This window comes from Diadema setosum, chromosome 2, assembly GCF_964275005.1.
Source record: "Diadema setosum chromosome 2, eeDiaSeto1, whole genome shotgun sequence".
NCBI lineage: Eukaryota > Metazoa > Echinodermata > Echinoidea > Diadematoida > Diadematidae > Diadema > Diadema setosum.
In genome coordinates this window covers 10,369,776-10,389,318 of record NC_092686.1, presented here as the reverse complement: position 1 = coordinate 10,389,318, position 19,543 = coordinate 10,369,776, and the positions used below count along the sequence as shown (strand labels likewise).

The 19,543-nt window shown below is 41.7% G+C and overlaps 1 protein-coding gene across 1 annotated transcript in view; it reads right to left on the bottom strand.

Annotated features, from left to right (window-relative positions):
- LOC140238282 (plexin-A4-like) overlaps positions 1 to 15,931 on the bottom strand; it is a 172,043-nt gene extending 156,112 nt beyond the window's left edge. Inside the window, exons 1-3 of the mRNA XM_072318221.1 lie at positions 14,706 to 15,931; positions 14,148 to 14,345; positions 12,684 to 12,815 (exon numbers count right to left, since the gene is read on the bottom strand). Of these exons, the coding sequence (XP_072174322.1) occupies positions 12,684 to 12,815; positions 14,148 to 14,345; positions 14,706 to 15,890 (1,515 nt within the window). The 5' untranslated portion in view covers positions 15,891 to 15,931. The remainder of the gene's footprint in view (positions 1 to 12,683; positions 12,816 to 14,147; positions 14,346 to 14,705) is intronic.
- Between the last annotated feature and the right edge of the window lie 3,612 nt (positions 15,932 to 19,543).

Genomic DNA, 19,543 nt, shown 5'->3' with positions numbered 1-19,543 from the left:
TGAACAAAGTTCCTCTCTATCTTGAATTAGTGCCAGCCAAACAGAAATTTAACAAAGATTTGTGCGCAACAAAAAAAAAAAAAAATGGAGAGATTTGTTAGGGCATGACATCAAAATTACCTCATCTAATTTGCATGTCTGTCACTGTCACCAATATCACTACATTGCAAAAACAGGTGACCTCTTCCAATTCCAAGACATCCTTATTCTTTGCAAAAACTTTACGAGTAAACCTTTTGCCATTTTGTTTGATACTGCCCTATTCATGTAAGTTTCCTTGAACCTGAAGTAGATGTTTACTTTAAATCAATATGTAACTGTACAGCACATCCTTCCTAATGGAAAAGTATTCTGAGAGAAGGCATTTATAGAACAAAACAAAAAAAAAAAAAATAGAAAAAATATTCATATTGACAGAAGCTTCGACACTTTACTGACAGTGTCAAACAGAATCTTGGATGCTAAGATGCTAAGGTCAAGGAGCAAATTCTGGCTTTGCAGATTCTGAAAGTCTATACCACAAAAAAAAAAAAAAAAAAAAACATTTTCTGTCCCATTGAATTTCTTTGTTTGCCTGCTGGCAATACACAAAGCCAATTTAAACAGAAAAATTCAGCAAACATACGTAGTCAAAAATCCCATGTTAGTTTGGAGGTGCCTGGCAGGGTTTTCTTGAACTCCCTTTTATCTGACGAGAAGAATTCAGAAAGCTGAAACCAACCGTTTCTGCCGGGGCTTCAATAAAACGAGCAGAGCGATTCAAGGTCTATCCCAGCCCAGGATGTGCCAAATGCGTGCCCTCCACGGCTTGTTGGGAATGAACACAACTACTCTTCTTTTTCTTGATTTTCCACAATTATACTCCATATTTTTTTCCCCTATTAATATTTTGACTGTGGATTCCACACACACACAAACCTTTCCCTCCACTCGTTCTTTATCAAATGGGTGCTAGAACTCAAGGCTGCCGGGAGCTTTGGGTCACGAAAAGGTGTAAACAGGCGAATTATTTCTGCTCGCTTGTCAAATATCTTTTGAACACGGCTGCAGATCAAAGCCTGGAGAACATGGGAGAATTGACAGAACGTCAAACAAAGCCCCCCTACAGGTACCCTCCTACAATGGAGAAACTACGCTGGGTAAAATCAAACACACCGCTACCCCGGGCAAACAGAAGAAAAAAAAAAAGGATGAAAATGAGAAAAGAAAAAGACCCCCCCCCCTTCTTTTCCAAACATTACTGAACACATAGCTAATGCCACTGAATGGAGCAATAACATTTATATTTTCCCCAGCTACCTGAGCTGACTGTGTCAACTGTGTGTTTGCGGATTGAGGCAGGCTCGTATGCCGGACCGGCACTCAATCAAACCCAGCGCGTCGAAGACCAAAAACTTTGACGAATCCAGCACACACACGCATGCAGTACCTGTTGAGGAGAGCCATATGCTTGGCGAACGAGAGGCGGAGGCGACGAGGAGAAAACTTGCCAGCGGGCGTGGTGCGCAGTCAACTGCACATTGGATCCAGTTAGGAGAGGCTGGGGGCTATTTAAACCCTTATTTTACCATTACTACCTCAGACAGCAGACTGTTTCCCCCCCCCCCCCAATCTCCCTGACAAGATACCTCCCAACTCCCACCATCAAAAAAGTGCAAATGAACTTTTCTCTCTCAGGAATACACACGCTTTACAAAGTGACTCCTCTCAGAACCTCGAAGACATCAAACCCTAAAAGCACTCTCTACCCGCGCATCGCAATAAAAAAAAAGAGAAGAAAGAAAACATCACGGACGAAGCAAAACAGTCAGAGATACATATTTCTCGCAAAAACTGATCAACAGGCTAAGTGCCTTTTAGAGAGTGCAGGGCCTTCTCATGATAGGGGTGAATTGCCAGACAAGGCACAAATGGGGGGTTAACCCTCTTACTGGCAACCGGCTCCGAAACTCCACCGACACTGTGCATAAACAGGTTACGAACGGAAACAGCGGGGTTAAGCACCAGACCCATCTTTCAATGACTGTTCTGCTTCTCCGAGTAACGACCACATGAAGGAACAATATCCGACTGCGATGTCGCTTGGATTATGGGGGGATCATCACTTCTCAGATTTCATTTTTGTGGCAGCGAGCTGAGAGGGACTGCACATGGACTCTACATATTTCAGCACACAATAGATTTGGGAAGGAATGCATATACAGTTGCAAATTTTAACCAGAAAATTCACCTTTCACTGTCATATTTTAACAATATTTCAACAATCATCTTTGAAACCTTTAAAGTAGAAGAGATAGTTAATAAAAAGGTGAAAGAACATTCAATTTATGCTTCACTCACTCGCATACAATATTATGTTTTGACTTTTTGTTTTATTTATACATGACATGATGGTTTAATCTTTGTGTTCAGAATTGATCAGAAATGTACAAATGCATACACAAATTCCCCAAACCCCAGATGTAATACTTTTATTTAAAATTGATATGCATTTTACGATCTGGTATATCAAAAGCTTTCATAACATAGTCCTCTTAATCTTGTAAGGTTTTACATCCTTCCACTCATCAGTGTTTCTGCCTTTTCTTCCCTTTCTTTTGACTAATATCCTGATGCCAAACAAAAGCACCGAAAGCACAGGCAAATCGATGATTTTCTCAACCAGAATTTACTTTCCTGTGCTGTGTAGATCTCTATACAAGTACCGCAACATTTGCACTAGCATGTTCCCTCTAGACACGTTAAACTCTCCTGAGACATGGTCTGGAAATACAGTGAGTGGGTACATGGTTGGTAGGAGGCGCTAGCTACCCCAAATACAATCAGTCGTCTGCCCTGGTTTTGAAAGAAATTGTAAACACATAATTTGAAAGGAACTTTTTTTTTTCTTTTTACGTTTGCGGAAGTGGGAATCCTTTGAAGTCATTCTATGGACGGGGGAGGAATGTCTGAAGGGTTTGGCTATGTGCATGTGCTTGAGTGAACATTCAGTACTGATGTTGTTTGGGGTTATTTTTTCTGCGAAAGTGCAGAGGTATCGCTGCAAGATATGCAGAATTCCTTCTCAGCTCGAGCATGAACACAGAAAAACCACCTGAGCGCTTTTTCAAGCAACCTTCTCTCGGATGGAAAACATCTGAAAACAGGTGTGTGCAAATGATGTGTAGAGGAAAGAGGAAACTAAAAACAAGGATTATTGCAGGACCGACAGATCGGACATTAATGACATCTGGGAGGCATTTCATGAAGGTCAACTGTTACAAGCTACCGAAATTCTTGCATCTGATTGGCTGAGAGCAAATTTGTCCGATAACTTTGTCGGATAAAATGTTTCGTGAAATGCCCCCAGCTTCACTGCAGGGAAAACAAATCAATGATTTCATTTTTCTATTCCTGCATCTGTTTTGGTGTGTTTCAATGTGGTCTTCTGCTAGTATCTCTGTGCATCCACACCGGAATTACTGTGATACTAAATACCACAGTAATGTCTTAGCACCATTCTCATTGGCATGATACCATGGTGACAGATACCGTGGTAATCCACTCGGTACCATTCTCATTCTTAAAATATTGTGGTATTTCCAGTGAGCACTGTACATCATATGCATAACTCCTATGGGAAGAAGCCTGGAAGCGCACCACGCAATGTGAGAAATACACCCCTGTACAATCTGTGGTATAATACTTTATGACAAAATTTACACTCAAATCCCACATGCATATTTTGTGTGAAGTTTGAATTACCAACCAATATACCGTGGTCTTTCTTAACATGTTTCATGGTGTTTATCGAGGCATATTTGTATTCGCGTCACAAATTACTGTGTGAAATACCATGTTATTTCATTGTCGACGTGAATATACCTTCTGCCACGTTTATTTCAGTTGTAGCAATCGAAACGAGCAAGGAAATAGCCAGCTGGTGTGTTTGTGACTTCTCACAAAAGCACCTCCAAAAAAACAAAAACAAAACAAAACAAAACAAAACAAAAACTCAAACCAAACCAAACGAAAACAAATGTGGGATTGAAATCAGTAGCTCGGGTCTGCATCTCAATGAAGAGGGCAGGTGTTTAAAGTCCTGAAAATAAAAGGGGTCGTTCGCTTACGCAACAAACTCTGCTGCACAGCTCCTCCTTCTTTTCCCCCTTACCCCCAACATTAATTGCCCTCTGACAACATACGTGCGTCACTAATGCAGAGGGGACAGATAGAGACAAAGACCGCGAGATAGAGAGGGACAAAGAATTAACAAAAAAACACACACACACAAAGAGAAATGGGGGAACTCTCTTTAACCCGAGATAGCATCTAGAAGCAAAACAGGATACACAGGAGGCGATCGTTTGACGTCTCAGAAGTCCTGTAAGTCCCCCCCCCCATTTTCCCGACATCCCCCTTTTCCTGTAAGAAGGGTTCAACATGACGACTTCTCATGCGTGTGTGTGTGTGTGTGTAGAGAGAGAGGGAGAAGTTTATGCGTGACAGCTATCGCGGCGAAATGCATCAGCGCCGCTGAAGGAGTTTCGTCTCACAGCCGTGCCGGCGAGTGGCCCTGCCTGCTCCCTTCTACGTATCTCAACGGGGGGAGGGTCGGGGGGAGGGGGCATTTTGCTGGAGCAGTCGTGGGCACGGGTACGGAAATACGGCAAGGCAGCAACTCTCTGCTGTTTCCTCCATGAATATCCTTAGCCCAAGACTATGGCAAGCCAAGTCAATATATTTTGCAGAGTCATTCTGAGTGGAAACTATAGCCGACATATCTTAATCATTCATTTCTTTCTTTCTATATTTCTTGTTCTTGTTCTTGTTTTTTTTTTTCTGTACCATACTCAAAAGCTGATGAATGTTGCAAGTAATGTTTCACATTCCACCATCATTCATTCCTCTCACATATTTCTGCTAAAAGTTGTTCAGAAGATGTACAGAAAAGAAAAAAAACCTAGATTTCAAAGTTTCGGTATGTCCCTTCCTCAAGGGCCAAGCTAATCTTTAACATGTATTTTGAGAAAAAAAAAAATGAACAAAATATATGAACTAAACTTTCATTGCTTTTCTTTAGGTGTTTCTAGTGCTTTTGACTTGACCTGAAGACTAATAAAGAAATCATTCTTCTGCCAAGTTAGAACTATTCACTGCCATCCTTTTGTATTGTGTTGGTGAAGGTGTCCATATTTCATCTGTAATCTCATTTATTCATAAAAAGAAAAGATGTCGGCCAAAATTGTGTCTCAAATATTTGATCTCTGAGCACATCACACCTCATGTCTTCACAAAGTTGGATGCTTTGTACAGTGATCTCGTATCTTTCTATCACTAAGGGGGAAAACGCTTTAAGTCTTGATAACCTGACCCATGTGCCAAGAAAGAGGCCGACAGGGGTCAAACAGTGACCCTAATATGGCATTTTGACTACGACTTCTGACCTCTGCAGGGCGAACACATCACTCTCTTGTGTTCCAGTGGAGGACAGTTTGGTCTTCCAAACTTACCTGAAGCTGAAGCAGGTTTGCTGTTTTAATGGATAAAACATTCACTGTAATCTCTTTGTTGCTGTTGTAGTTCTGATATACTTCATGACTTTGAAGTTCACCAATATTAAGTGAAACTCGGTCTGGAACTAGAATGAAAGATGGCAACTCTGAGAACAAAACCAGGCCCAGGATGGAGGGTAAGGGGGAAAAAAACACCAACAACAGCCAAACCGGCTTCATCACAAATGATTTTGCATTAGTTCTGGCCTACTTTGCCCGATTCCGATGCCTATTTTTACCCTGCGCGTAAGCTCGTCGTCCATCACCTCGTGGTCCAATGGAGATTGGCAATTGAACAAAATTTGGTCCCACAGCGAATGCAAATTTCATCAGCGCATGCATGAGGTACTCGCTGCTGCTACTCAGAGAGCTCAATTCTCTGGATCCCGCATAGTCACATGACTCGCGGATGCGGTGGAAGTTCAACCACAAACAGAATGTTGCTTCGAATGCAGGCGGCGAAACAGACGCAACAGATTGGTGTGCGCTGTTTGCTAACTTAAGATTGATTTGAAGAATTTTAAATATTGGTAATTAAGCTGTTGAAAAAAATGATGTTTAGTTGTTTTCATCTCAAAGTTGCTGCTTGGTCATGTGACTTTTTGGGGGGCTCTCTTGTGCTACCCATCCCTACCCACCCCATACACACCAATGAACAACCTCTGTGATCTGTTTGGAGGAATTTTTTATTCTTTTTCCTTGAATCTGTTGTAATAATGATGAAGATGGACACCATTTAAGCAGAATCATTAACAGTTGTAAGATCAAGAGACCTCGTTCAGGAGGGCTTTACAATAGGCTTAACGAGATGTAAATTTATATCATCTGCATCATTTACAAGACGCGGATATGTTTCTAATGGAACGAAGTTGCTGCTGTGACATGCAATGAAAGAAAGAGACCACCAAGTATATCATCCACATTATTTACGCAACACGGATAAGTTTCGAATCGAACAAAGTTGTTGCTTTGACATGCAACAAAAGGAAGAGACCACTGAGTACAGATGCAGCAGATACCGACGTGAATCGTGACTGCAAGAAATCGTGCCTGAAATGACTGATGAAAGAAAGGATCTCTCTCTAAGCAGCAGCAGTGGTTGAATCCCTCTGTTACCAGCATCCCAGCTATTAAAGGAAGAATGAGGGACAAATGGGGATATATCGTCTCATGTTGCGAACTCTGTTCAGCCTGATCTGTCCAGTGCTTTATCCCATATTTGACAGTAACTTCACGCGGCAAGCTCCGTAACAAGCGAAACCCAAAAAAGTCTTGACGGCACCAAGGTGCATGTTTGCAGATGACACGTTCGCCCCATAATTTGTTGGCCAAATACTTCCCCTCCGCCTCCCCATCCCTAAAAAGCAACCTGTCAGTCATCACTTCTACATGGTTAAAACTCAAAACTCAAAACTCCAGTCAGTTCACAGAAGAAACTGCTCGATCATTTCCGCACAAACAGAGAGCAAAGTTAATGTTCCACTGAAAGGCAGAAAAAGGGGGAGGGGTGCATTTAGCAGGGATGTTGCTGAGAAGAGAGAGAGAGAGAGGAAAAAAAAAACGCTCCAGTGTGCATCTTTCCCTGAAAAGCAAAATGTCCCCGATCCATATTTGGCCGGCAGCCATGCAGCGGAACAAATTTCAACGCCAGATCAGATTTTGATAGGAAGCTCCAGATCTCTTAGGTAGCCATGGCAACAGGCTTCAAATCAATCAAGGTCACAGCTGATCAATAGAACTTACCCCAGCTTCCGTTCTATACCTCAAAACGCCTTCATTCCTCTCTACCTTGCAACTCACAATTCTTTTTGCTCCGCATCAAGGCTTCCCACAATTTTGTATTTTCTACCATCACTGCTTTCTCCATCTCCTTTTACTCATATATGTCTCTCTCTTTTTTTTTTTTTTTTTTTTGGTTGTCCCTGTAATTTAAATTGACTAGTTCTTCGATCACCGTGTCCTTTTTACATTTTCCTTCTGTGAGGGGGAGGATTTTTTTTTCCCATTTTCAATTCATTTTTTCGCTTTCATTCTCCCTGCATGGTGAACTTCTCAATGACTTCTTGCATTATCTTCCACGAGACATTGCTTGCTTGTGGCAGACAAAATTTCCCGTAAAGAAAAAGCCTTCTCTCTCTCTTTTTTTTCCCCCTCGGCTCTAAGTCTTGTTATTTCAGAGAGCTACACATAACTGTAGCTTTGACGTAATTCACGACTCGCGGAGATGACATCCCTTAATTTGGGTAGTTGAGATGTGATCAGAGATATTGATGTCATGATGAATTTGGGGCTTAATGTGCCAACCAGAGGAAAAGATCAATAGCTACATAATTGACTGCTGCTCAGAGAAGACGACTGAGACAATGCTGTAACCACTAACAAAATGAAAATGGAAATCCTCAGACTTCTTCCCCCCCCTTAAACCATGGACATAGCACTTATCCGTCATCTACATTAGCTTTTGCAACACTTAAGAGGGGAGCTCCTACAAATCAAAATAGTCTCCTTCCCCGAAAGACTTCATAATGTGCTGACAAGAGGCCGTGGATGCGATGATCGCCACAACAACACTCCGCTCGACAGAAATAGCTCTTTTCTTTCTGTCTCATCTGCCCATGCCTTCTGAGCTCTCCCTTTGCTCCATGCATAATGCATCATTATTTCTATCTATCTGGCCATTTGTATCTCCCCCCCCCCCCCCCCCTCTGTATCTTCCCGGACCTACATTCAAGCTGTACCTTCCACCTCTCCATCCACTCCAGTATGTTTTGGTGCTGGTGTTTTTCTCTCGTCCCTCTCTATCTCTCTCTCATTGTCAATCTCTCCTGAATACGTTTCCTGTATCTTTTTTTTTTTTTCCTAAACTGGCAGCCCGTCTTTCTGTACGTTTGCAATCTCTCTCCATCTTCATTTCGCAACATCACGGCGAGCAAAGTCACAAATATGTTTTCCAACTTTTTCCGCATTGAAGCAGCTGCTTGCAGCAGCACCCCCCTACCCCCCCCCCCCCCCCCATCCCCATCTCGATCCCTCTATAAATTTCTGGGTCAGACGAGGCAGGGCCTAGGGGAGAGAAAGAGAGATGGGGAGCTATCCGCTGCGGCGGCACACGGTACGATCCCCCGCGACCGCGCGAAATGCAGAGGGCTGATCCCACGCCGTTTGTGAGGAAGTAAAGCTCTTTTGTAAGGAGAAAGAAAAAAAATGAAAAGAAAAAGATCTAAATACATCATGGTGGATAAGATAGCAGGCCATGCCTTCTGCAAAGAACCCTTAATGGGGCTGAGCTATCTTTGCCACTGCTGCATGTATTGGCACACTTAAATTCTTTTCGTTTCCTTTTCTTTTCTCTTTTTTTTTCTTGGGCATGCAACAGGCTCAATATAATGATCTGTCCCGGAGCATTGGAGATGGATAACAGTGTGAAATTGAGGCAAGGAATTCCTCCTAATCGAGGACATCTCTCTTTCTCTATCTCTGGCGAAGCAAAGAAGTGACAATTGCTCCCGCAACATCGCAGACACTGTGCCACAGGAGCCAACAAGCCACAAGCACTGCATCCGACAAAAACAATCATATAACCTACTTTTCCTCTTCATTCCCCGTTTACGATCTTTTTGAGTGCTTTCCCACAATAAATTTGATAATGATCTCTAACCCACAGACGTGGATGCACCTTATTTCGGGTAAAGATTGTTGCCCGCCGAAAGTCACACCAAGGAAAAATCTAGGTGGTGATGAGTCCCCCCCCCCCCCCCCCCTCCCCCAATCTTCCCCAAGACAGTTTATGGCAATAATTGGATGTTACTCCATGGAATACTGTCATTACATGTGGATCATAACTCTATTCTTCTCCTTAATTGAGGTCAAGTATGGTGGCACACAGATTGTGGTTGCTTTTTGCCAGCTGGCTCGCAGAGCATCATTTCCCATGCAATCTGCAGTCTTCACAAATGAAGGAACAACTGCCTCAATGGGCCCCACGTTGCATAAAACTACAATTTATCACAATCAGACAAGCCAGACAACATAACCAACCCCTTTCATATTCTGAAGGATAGTCACACCATGTTAAGTGCTAGAGAATGTTGCTCTACATGAAAAAAAAAGTCAAATCAAACAAATGGCACTTATATATGCTTTTCAAAACCTGCATTACTGTAAAAGTGGATATTTTCGCGCGACTAATTTTTCACGCTTGGCTGGGTCAGAATAGTTTCGCGTGTTTCTAATTCCGCGGAATCAAGACATCACGCACAGGAACATATGGCAAGCAAAAATATTCGCGGGCTTTAATTTTCGCGCTAGTTTCTGGTTGCGCGAAATGCGCGAAAATTTCAACACCGCGAAAATTTCCACTTTTACAGTATACAAAAACTCTATTTCACTTCATTCAATATTCTCTTACAGTGCATTTCAAGGTATGTCCAGGACTTAGACTGCAAACGCAACATCAACCAAATAAATAAATGAAACTGCAAAGATAACATTCAATAAAGTCAGAATATCATAATGACATTCTATTGGACTTTGCAGTTTTACTCATAGTACATGAAGTGACAGCTACATTACATATTCTGCACTTATTAACCAAAAGAATACAAGCAGTTAGGCAGGATAATTCTGAAAATATTTGATGGAATAGAAGAGCTGCTTGATGAAGTATTCCAAATTGTGTGTTAGCATCATGCAAGGATATTAATTCTTTGGGGTCTACACATTTATAGCGCCACTATTAACTTGTCTGTAGTTGTACAGTAAAAGGATGCAAATGATACCAACACTACAAAAACACCACAATGGCAACAGAATAAAATGATGTCCTGGTAAATGCTCATAACTGTACACCTAACCACTTGAAATTGAGAAATTACAAGCGACACAAACATTGGCTACTCTCTTCGCAGAGCTCTGCTTTCTGCGTTGTTGTACCCCTCTATATATCCTAAAAAGCAGTTGAACCCGTAAAACGAAGGAAGCAGATGAACAAACGTCTTCTTTCTGACGTCAACAGGTAGATCTCTTCGAGGATCGCCCAGATTTGAAATGTAAATGACTCTTCCCCCCGTAAACGTGAATAGATCCCCATGCAGAGAGAGGAGAGAAGTTCTTTCTTTTTTTATTACTACGATCCCCCCGCCCGCGAGTGGATGAACCAGAATTGGCTCCATGAAACCAGGTGATCCATTCATGGCGGGGCGGAAAATGCCGCTCCAAATTCATTGAGGAAGTCCGTCACATGACTGGGAGCTGCGAGAGGCCGCTGAGTACATCCATCATATTTTGCAGGTAACGATCTCTGAATGTTCAACAATGTATCTGCCCTGCATGCTTGCCAAGGCATGAACAGCGAGGGTGGTACGCCTAGCCAATGTTGCTTTGCTCCATCGAAAATTCTACATATTGTCGTAAATATATTTCCCTCGAATTTCAAACGACAGCTTGCAGAGACAGTATCAATTCTTATTTTTTCCAGGCTTCATTTTGGCACTTATGCTTTACAACCATATTAGCCTGTGATAAAACAAGGGGGTTTTAAAAATGAAAGAAAATGACTTAAAATAAAGATCAATTCAATTCAATCAGATAGGATTGCCGATGCAACATCTGCCCAGTTATTCTTGGCTTTCAACTGTTTGAATTTCAGTGCGACACTCCGGACATTCGCTGGGAAATACATCTCGGTGCTCATTCTATTACCATGAAGTACGCTAATGCAGTTGCAGCAACATCACCACATTCAACCAGATACCATAGTTGCTAAAATCATTTTTTTTACCCAATCATCAGCATGATTTTGACACTGGATGCAGACCATTTCACACAGGCTCCTCCTCATTTGATAAAAAGCTTAGATTTTGAGCTCTCACAGATTTGTAGTGGCTAAATGTTCTAAGAGCATAACATTTACTCCAGACAACAAGACTATTTCTGTAATAACATGAATGGGTAAGATGAGATATAATGATCAGGAAGAGAAGCTTTTCATCACGCAGCATTTTATCATCCAACATTTCGCTTGAACTAAACCTTCACTTTGACTAAAATCTAAAGCATGCGACATTTCCGTAGCAACGAAAGCCTCCTTTTGAGTTAAACCTTTCACTGTGAAACATTTCCCTTGGACTATTAAAAAAAAAAAAAAAAATTCAAGTTGGACTAGAACTTTCTCTACAAACACTGTTTTCTGTTTTCTTTTTAATACAGCTTTCTTCCTGTTCTCTGCCTCTAAGAATGCTTTCATTGCAGAAGGTCATTAGTATGAAGTCTGAAGACTGAAGCAGTAGCATAACATTTTCCTCAAACTCTACAACTGGAAGGTACCAACAAAATATCCCCCCCCCCCACAAAAAAATATCATCCTAGAAAATGCAATTGAAAAAGAAAATAAAAAAAAATCACACAGGAATTTCCATTGCACCTCAACAATATCTCCCCCTATATAATTCTCTGTATAACGGCTTTAAGGAACTCCACTCAAATGACTGTTAATCATCATAACACACTCCATATCAAGTATTAATTAATATCTCTATAGACTTCATTTGGGAGAGATCAGGTTCCCATAGGCAATGGCTTGATTCATACCTGCCAACATTTCACGATGAAATATCTTACTCATGGATTGCAAAAATCTTATTTTCTATGCAAACTGAAGTTAAAAATCTTACTTTCAGTCAAATCTTCAGAAAATACACGTGAAAGGTATATCTAAATATTTTTTAAAAATCTGATTTCTCTGACAGAAAATCTGATTTTGCTATTTTTAACGTAAAAAATCTTACTGAATCTGATAAAATCTTACTAGTTGGCAAGTATGCTTGATTACAACTGCACAAAGATTTATGAGGCAAGTCGAGAATAAAAATCAGAATACCAGAACCTTAAGGCACACAACATACACTTCCATGACTACCCCACTCTCGTTTGGGGAAAGTGGCAATATCACAGCATGCGACAACCTCACAACATCACTCCGCTATTTGACATCTTTCACCGCACTTGTGCCCATCACACTTTGGGCATCATGCAACAGAAGTGGTAAGAACCCCATACTATTCATATCAGACTCAGCATCAGATCTCTCTGTCAAGAGCACTTACAAAGATAAGAGTCGTATGGAAAGGGTAGCACCCTTGGTTGACTTACCTGGCGTTGTGTCATGACATAAATATATTCCTCATCCAGGTTTAACATGAGTCCATTCTGCACCACTGAACTCCCTTCAACAATTACACTGTCCTTGCTGAGCCTGGCCTCACTGCGCGATGTAATCATGAGCTGTTGGTAGTGGTTGGTGGTAGTGGTGATGGTTGTAGTGGTGGTAGTGGTGATTGTGGTGGTGGTAGCGGTAGTGGTGGTGGTGGTGGTAGTGGTGGTGGTAATGGTGGAAGTGGTGATAGTAGCAGTGTTGATGATGGTAGTGGTAGTAGTGGTGGTGGTTGGTAGTGGTGGTAGTGATGGTGATGGTAGTGTTGGTGGTGTTAGTGTTGGTGGTAGTGGTGGTGGTGATGGTGGTGGTGATGGTGGTGTTAGTGGTGGTGGTGGTGGTGTTAGTGATGGTGGAGGTGGTGATGGTGTTAGTGGTGGTGGTGGTGGTGGTGGTAGTAGTGGTGGTGGTAATGGTTGTGGTGGTGGAGATAATGAGAGGATTGGGGTGAAGAATGAAGGAAAAAAGTTTTTGTTTGAAATAATATCACAAAAGTGTACAATTAAAAAAATACATGATGCACTAGATAGTGCTTTGCAAATAATGGAAATAAGTTGCACTAAAAGCGGTTGCTGCCATCATGACAGTTATTGCGATCATCAAGATCGATCATCAATATCATCATCACCATCTTTACTATCCTCAAACAAAATACAACCAGCATGATTCAAACTCTGGGTACACAACCAGTAAGTTATTGTTTTCATTCACAAAATGAATAGGATTTTAAAATAGTGATATGCTGTTTGTATGGTTGCTTATGTTATCATTTTTTTTTTGGGGGGGGGGGGGGGTGAGGGGGGTAAAGCCAGCTGATTTTATTTCTATTTATCAGGGGAAAAAAAGATGCACATCACTTTTACAATGAATAGACCTGAATTCATTGATTACATTTTCCACGCTCAGTCTGGGCTAAGATATCATGTGACACAGTAATTTTTTTCGGTTAAACACAGAGTTGAATTGAAGGCCCGAGGATGAGATGGGCTGTTTGAAATAAAGTGATGAAGAAACCCGGCCATCATCATAGCCGCAAAAGACCCCTCAAAATATTGCACCTGCCACAGTTTAATGACCAATTCCCCTGGCTCGTTTCGGCGGCAGGCTGGAATCTGGGATAAGAATGGCTGGGGGCCATCGATAAACATTTGGGATTATATTATGCTGATGTGCTGAGAAGCACATATCCAATTACAGGCAAGCCATGCGCTTACAGGCATGAATCTTGTGCCTGCAGCCATTCCAGCCACTGGGTCCCATTAAGGTTTGTGAGATCACTGCCGGTCAACATTTTTTTTTTTTTTTTCATTTTGGGCTCCACATTCGCATACCGCAAATTGCTCATCATCACAACACGAAAATCTGTAACAGAACGGGACGCGGACATTGGGTACCGATGTTACCTTTCGTAGGTGACCCCTGTCGTCACCAATGAAGACCGCCGAATCGCGGGGCTTGTGCGAGACTGCGATGGTGGTGAAGAGGGCGGAGTCGTCGGTGTAGATCGGCTGAGCTACGATGGGGCTATTGGTTCCCCCCATTGGACCGATGAAGTCGATTGTGTGGCAGTAGTTTTGCCCATTCAAGTCCATTTGCTGCACCTGTTGAAAGACACCACGGAAAACATCTCTCCATCACCAAGAACTTTCGATGGCCATCAAGTTTACAAAACACACAATCTCAGATCCCAAAGTGAATATCATTTAGTCACTATATCATTATCAGAGTTACTAATATCAGATTTCATCTTTCTTCCAAACGAGGCAACAGTGTAATTATTGATATATTGTTACATGAATTCAGAAAAAAATAACAATTTCCACTCTCTCATCTAAGATTAAGTAAAATCCATTTCAGGTTAACTTTGCATTGAAGTGCCTCTTTGGATAGTATTACTATCAAAATGCCAGAATATGATTAAGTTAAATTTTTTTTTCAAGAAAAATGCATTGCAAACCTACCAGCGTTGGATTTGAGCCCTTGGGTGAACACGGCAAACTCTTATACCACTCCATCTCGGTATCGTCCGAAAGCCCCGCGACACACTCACGTCTCCGGTCAAAGAATGCCTGATTAAGATCCGAAATCAGGTACATGCAAACGGCCGACTTGCGCTGTGGGTCACGCGAGTGCTCCTCCGACTGGGAGAAGGTGACAAAGAGCGCGTCTTCGTTCTGCCACGTTGCGCCCGCCGCCTTGCCTGCCTTGGCGATGAACCCAGACTGAACCACGTTGTAGAGGGTCGAACCGACCCTACACTCGAGGGGCAGTTCTATGTATGAGTGCAGGTTGATGTCCGCCTTACATATCCGCACTATCTTGGTGTAGTATTGCACTTGACGAGGGAGGTCTCTGTGATCTCTGGGCTGCACCGCAAGGAAATAGATGAAATTCCCGCTGGAAAACCCGTACATGTACGTGATGTTGAAGCCGCTGGGCGACTCGGACACCGTCCCATCTGGAATGATGATTTGGCTGACGGCCCTGAAGCCCACCTTCAACACACCAAACAGCTCCATCGAGCTGGTCTTATGGAGAGTCCTCACCGACACCGTGGGGACGTTATTGTCGAGCCACGCCGCATTCGAGGTGGCCGTGTACAGCACATTCTCTCCGTTCTCTGGCCCATCAGAGATGAAGCCTACAGACGTGCCGATCACGGTGTTGGCAACTATCTCCTCTGACGTATTGTTGGCTATCAGCGAGAAGTTGTCCAGGCTGCGAACTTGGCAGATGCCCTGAAAGATGCTGCCGCACGTGATCAGACGATCGCCATCCACGAGCAGAATCTTGATGATGTTGTTCATGGGCACCTTCTCGTACGACGGATCCAGGCAGTCGCCCGGGGGAGGGAAACACATTGGGTGGTCCAGCACGGGACCGGTGTCTACGTGCACCTCCTCCACGAGATCGCTGTTGAGTTTGTAGAGTCTGTTGACGGATCCCACATAGATTGTGTTTGTCCGTGGGTCCAGAGTCATTTTCTGAAGCGTGATGGCGCTGTCACCGGGAAGATTTTCCTCCACAAAGTGCACGTAGCTCGAGGCAGTGGATGCTAGCGATAAGACCATGTGTAGGCACATCAGGAGCCATGGAGACATGCAGGCCTCCTGTACGGCTCGGCAAATCCTCCTCAACAGAGCCATTGTGTTGTGAAGCGGAGCGACTTGGGAGGATCGCAAATTTAAATCTCCTCTTCTCCAAACCACCCGTCTCTCGAGCGAAGGCGTCCAAGACCTCAAGGATTCTGCTCCATCACCTATGATAAGATACAAATGACAGAGATATGCGTTTACTTTTTTTTTTCTGTCTTGTAGAGACTGAAACTGTAGTGCAGAAACAGTGCAACATATATTAGATTCAGCTAACTTATTTTTTTCTGTATCTGCATGTACTCCTGCAACTGCTGGTAAGTGAGAGTGGATTCTCATTGTCAAGAGAGGCAAAATTACATTATCACAGCTTGACCTCTGGTAATAGCCCCACAAAGGTCAAAGTTCATAACTGTCTCTCTCTTGGTCCAATAAAAACCAACTACAGTCCAGATCTCAAACTGAGGAGAAAATATAAACTCTGTACTTTCGGCAAGACAGTCTGCACGTATAGGTGATAACATGTAACATAATTCTACCTGCTACCATTCATCATGTGACAAGTATTTCATGCCAAATTCATGCTGGGATTCACACATATACCAATACAGCGCTCTCTTTTGCTATAAGCCTTTCAAGCATGAATAAAATGATGTGTTACACCCTTTTTGCGCACTCCGAGTGCTGTTTGGCAGAGAAGTGCCTACAGCATTGTACACTCTGTCCAACATTCCCAGAACAGAAAGGGCTCAGGTACATCTGAAGATATCTACCCAAAAAAGGGGGAAATGATTTTGTACATATAAATGTTACAAATTATAATTGGATCTTCTTTGAGACCTAAAGTACATCCTTGCCCAACCACATTCAAACCATTCTATGTTTGGACATCTTGGACAATAATTATTCATGCTACAGGGTGACAGGTATGATGATCATTATTCTACTGCCATGTACCAGCCACAACACCACTCTAAAATACTAGCCAATCATTTTGCTGACAGCTTGTGGGATATCATCACTTCAATTATAATGCATTTAGATTCACAGATTCATAGCCCTCCTACTATGACTACTGCTGCTACCATTACTACTATTACTACTACTACTACTACTACTGCTGCTGCTGCTGCTGCTGCTACAACTGCTACTACTACAACAACTACTACCACTACTGCTACTTCTACTTCTACTACTGATGACATTGACAATCATCACTGTCACCAACATCATCATCGATACTGTACAAGCTGAAATTTTCGCGTACAGATATTTTCGCGAATTGCTGCTACTTGGAGGACATTTTCGCGTGTTGTTAATTTCCCTGTAGCCAGGGTGTAACTGAACTTACTTATTTGTGCGTTGTTATTTTCGCGGATCAAAGGCGATTCGCGAAATTCGCGAAAATAAACCGCTGCTAAAAAATTTCAGCTCGTACAGTACATTACAATGTACATCTGGCAAAACTGACATTCCTCTTTTCAAATTGAAGGAAGGGAGGAATCCCATTAGAAAAATCATAAAAAACCTCTATGGGAATAGTCATGCCTTCTGGGCGATTTGTGTGTGTGTGTGTGTGTTTCTTGTAAATATTAGTTGTGTTATCCCCTCAAACAGCCTCACTGCCACAGGATTGTAAAGTATGCTTCGAACATGCAGTAAATGCTATGAAAACATGAAACTCACAGTGTAGAACTTCCCACTACATGTAAATCGTGCTGATGACCATGGCATATACTATATACCATCCAAAGTCCTGTACACTCGTTCCTTTTACACTGGTACTGCATTTTTATATCACAGTGCCATTTTCTCTCTGTTTTCTTTTAATCTTTGTATAAACAACAAGAAAGCTAATATATACAAAATACACAGTTGCTTTTGAGTTACCCTGAATTCCGATGACACAGACCATGAAACATGTTTGAAACAGAAAAACAATTGCCTTTGATAAGGTTGTGAACAATAGGTAAGTCCCTTCTGTGGCAATTTTGATGACAAATAGGTCCCTACTCAAACCAGCTGTTTACTAATACCGGGGCTTTTGCCCACTCTGGCCTTTATTGAAAAGTAATGGTTGGTTGATTCAACCATTCTTTCCAAAGTTTCACTTGGTTCAGACCGCACAAAGGAAAATTCGCTACTTAGTGTAACAAAACTCTTCCCCCCCCCCCCAAATCTTAACCGCAAATTTAGAAACCATTGTTCATCTCATTTTGTTCTTCTTTCTCCTTGAGCTATTTGTCCCATTCTTGAAGCTGTGCATCAAGCTATGTAAAAAAAAAAAAAAAAAAAAAAAAAAAATCACAATGATACAACTGCACCATCTCTTGCATTAAAACTTATGGCCAAACTTCATGCATTAACAACATTTATTTCTTTTTGAGGTTCTTGGAAGGTAGCAGACAAAAAAAAATACATGTACAATAATTGCATTTAAAACTCTGTGCAATCAAAAATGATTATTGCACACCCTTAACAAATCAGCAGAAAAAAAAAAGTCTGAAGAGCATTTAGACACAATGATGCTCTTTTGAATAAGAACATCATTCATTACCTCCGCCAAGGAGGTTAGGCCTATTGTTTTGCTGCAGTTGTTTGTTTGTTTGTTTGTTTGTCTGCATGCAAAATGACTCAAAAAGTTGGGAATGGATTTGAATGAAACTTGCAGGAAATGTTGCCAATGACACAAGGAACAGATGATTAAATTTTGGTAGTTATCTGTGAATTTTAATGAATGTTTAAAGGATTTGTATCTTTTGGCAGATAGGGTCAATGAACTTGGGAGTTCAAGCTGCATGTACTTGAGGTTTGCATACAGCACCAAAGTGCATGCTCTGCTCGGGCAAGGCGCCATGCAGCTGGAAGCTGATGACATAAACAAAAGTCATCTATACAAGTGTATGGGGAAATTGGGTGATTTTCAGCATGTGTATATGGGTGGAAATGAGCTGCCTAGCGGAGGGTACAAATACGATACATACATGTACAGAGCAGTGCTGTAAAATCATTCTGAAATGTGTGAAAGTTTCACAATTAGCAACAAATATTCAACTTCAACCTAACTTTGCAGACTCGGATACAAGTGCAATGTATTCTAGGTTGTGAATTTTTTTTTAGTTACTTGTGCATGACTGAAAATCATTATACAAGGCCGTACAAAACTACACTAAAGTGCTTTGTGCTACACTATCGCTTGCAATTGCTGATGCACTGTAAACGTGGAAATTTTCGTGGTGTTGAAATTTTTGCACACTTCGTTTGACAAGAAACTAGTGCGTAAATAAAAGCATGTGATTATTTTTGCTTGCCATGTGTTCCAGTAGTTGATGTATTGATTCCACGGAATTAAAAACAAGCGAAACTCTTCTTACCTGGCTGAGTGCAAAAAAAAAAAAAAAATAATAAATCGTGCGAAAATATCCACTTTTACAGTATGCAGCGGCTTCAGATTAGAAAAATATTGTGGTATCAAACAGTAAAGACCTCTCGCATTGCCTCTCTCTAAAAAAAAATTGAGACGAGAAACTGCTCTTTCTTTTTTAATAACTATATTTAACAATATGCACTAAAAAAAAAAAAGTAAATGACCCAAGCAATATATTAACCAATCTGTGCAAATAAAAGATATAAAGTAAAATCTACCCCTACCAGTCCAGTAAAATCTACCTCTATGACGCATGAATAGTGTGCAAGTACTTGTGTCA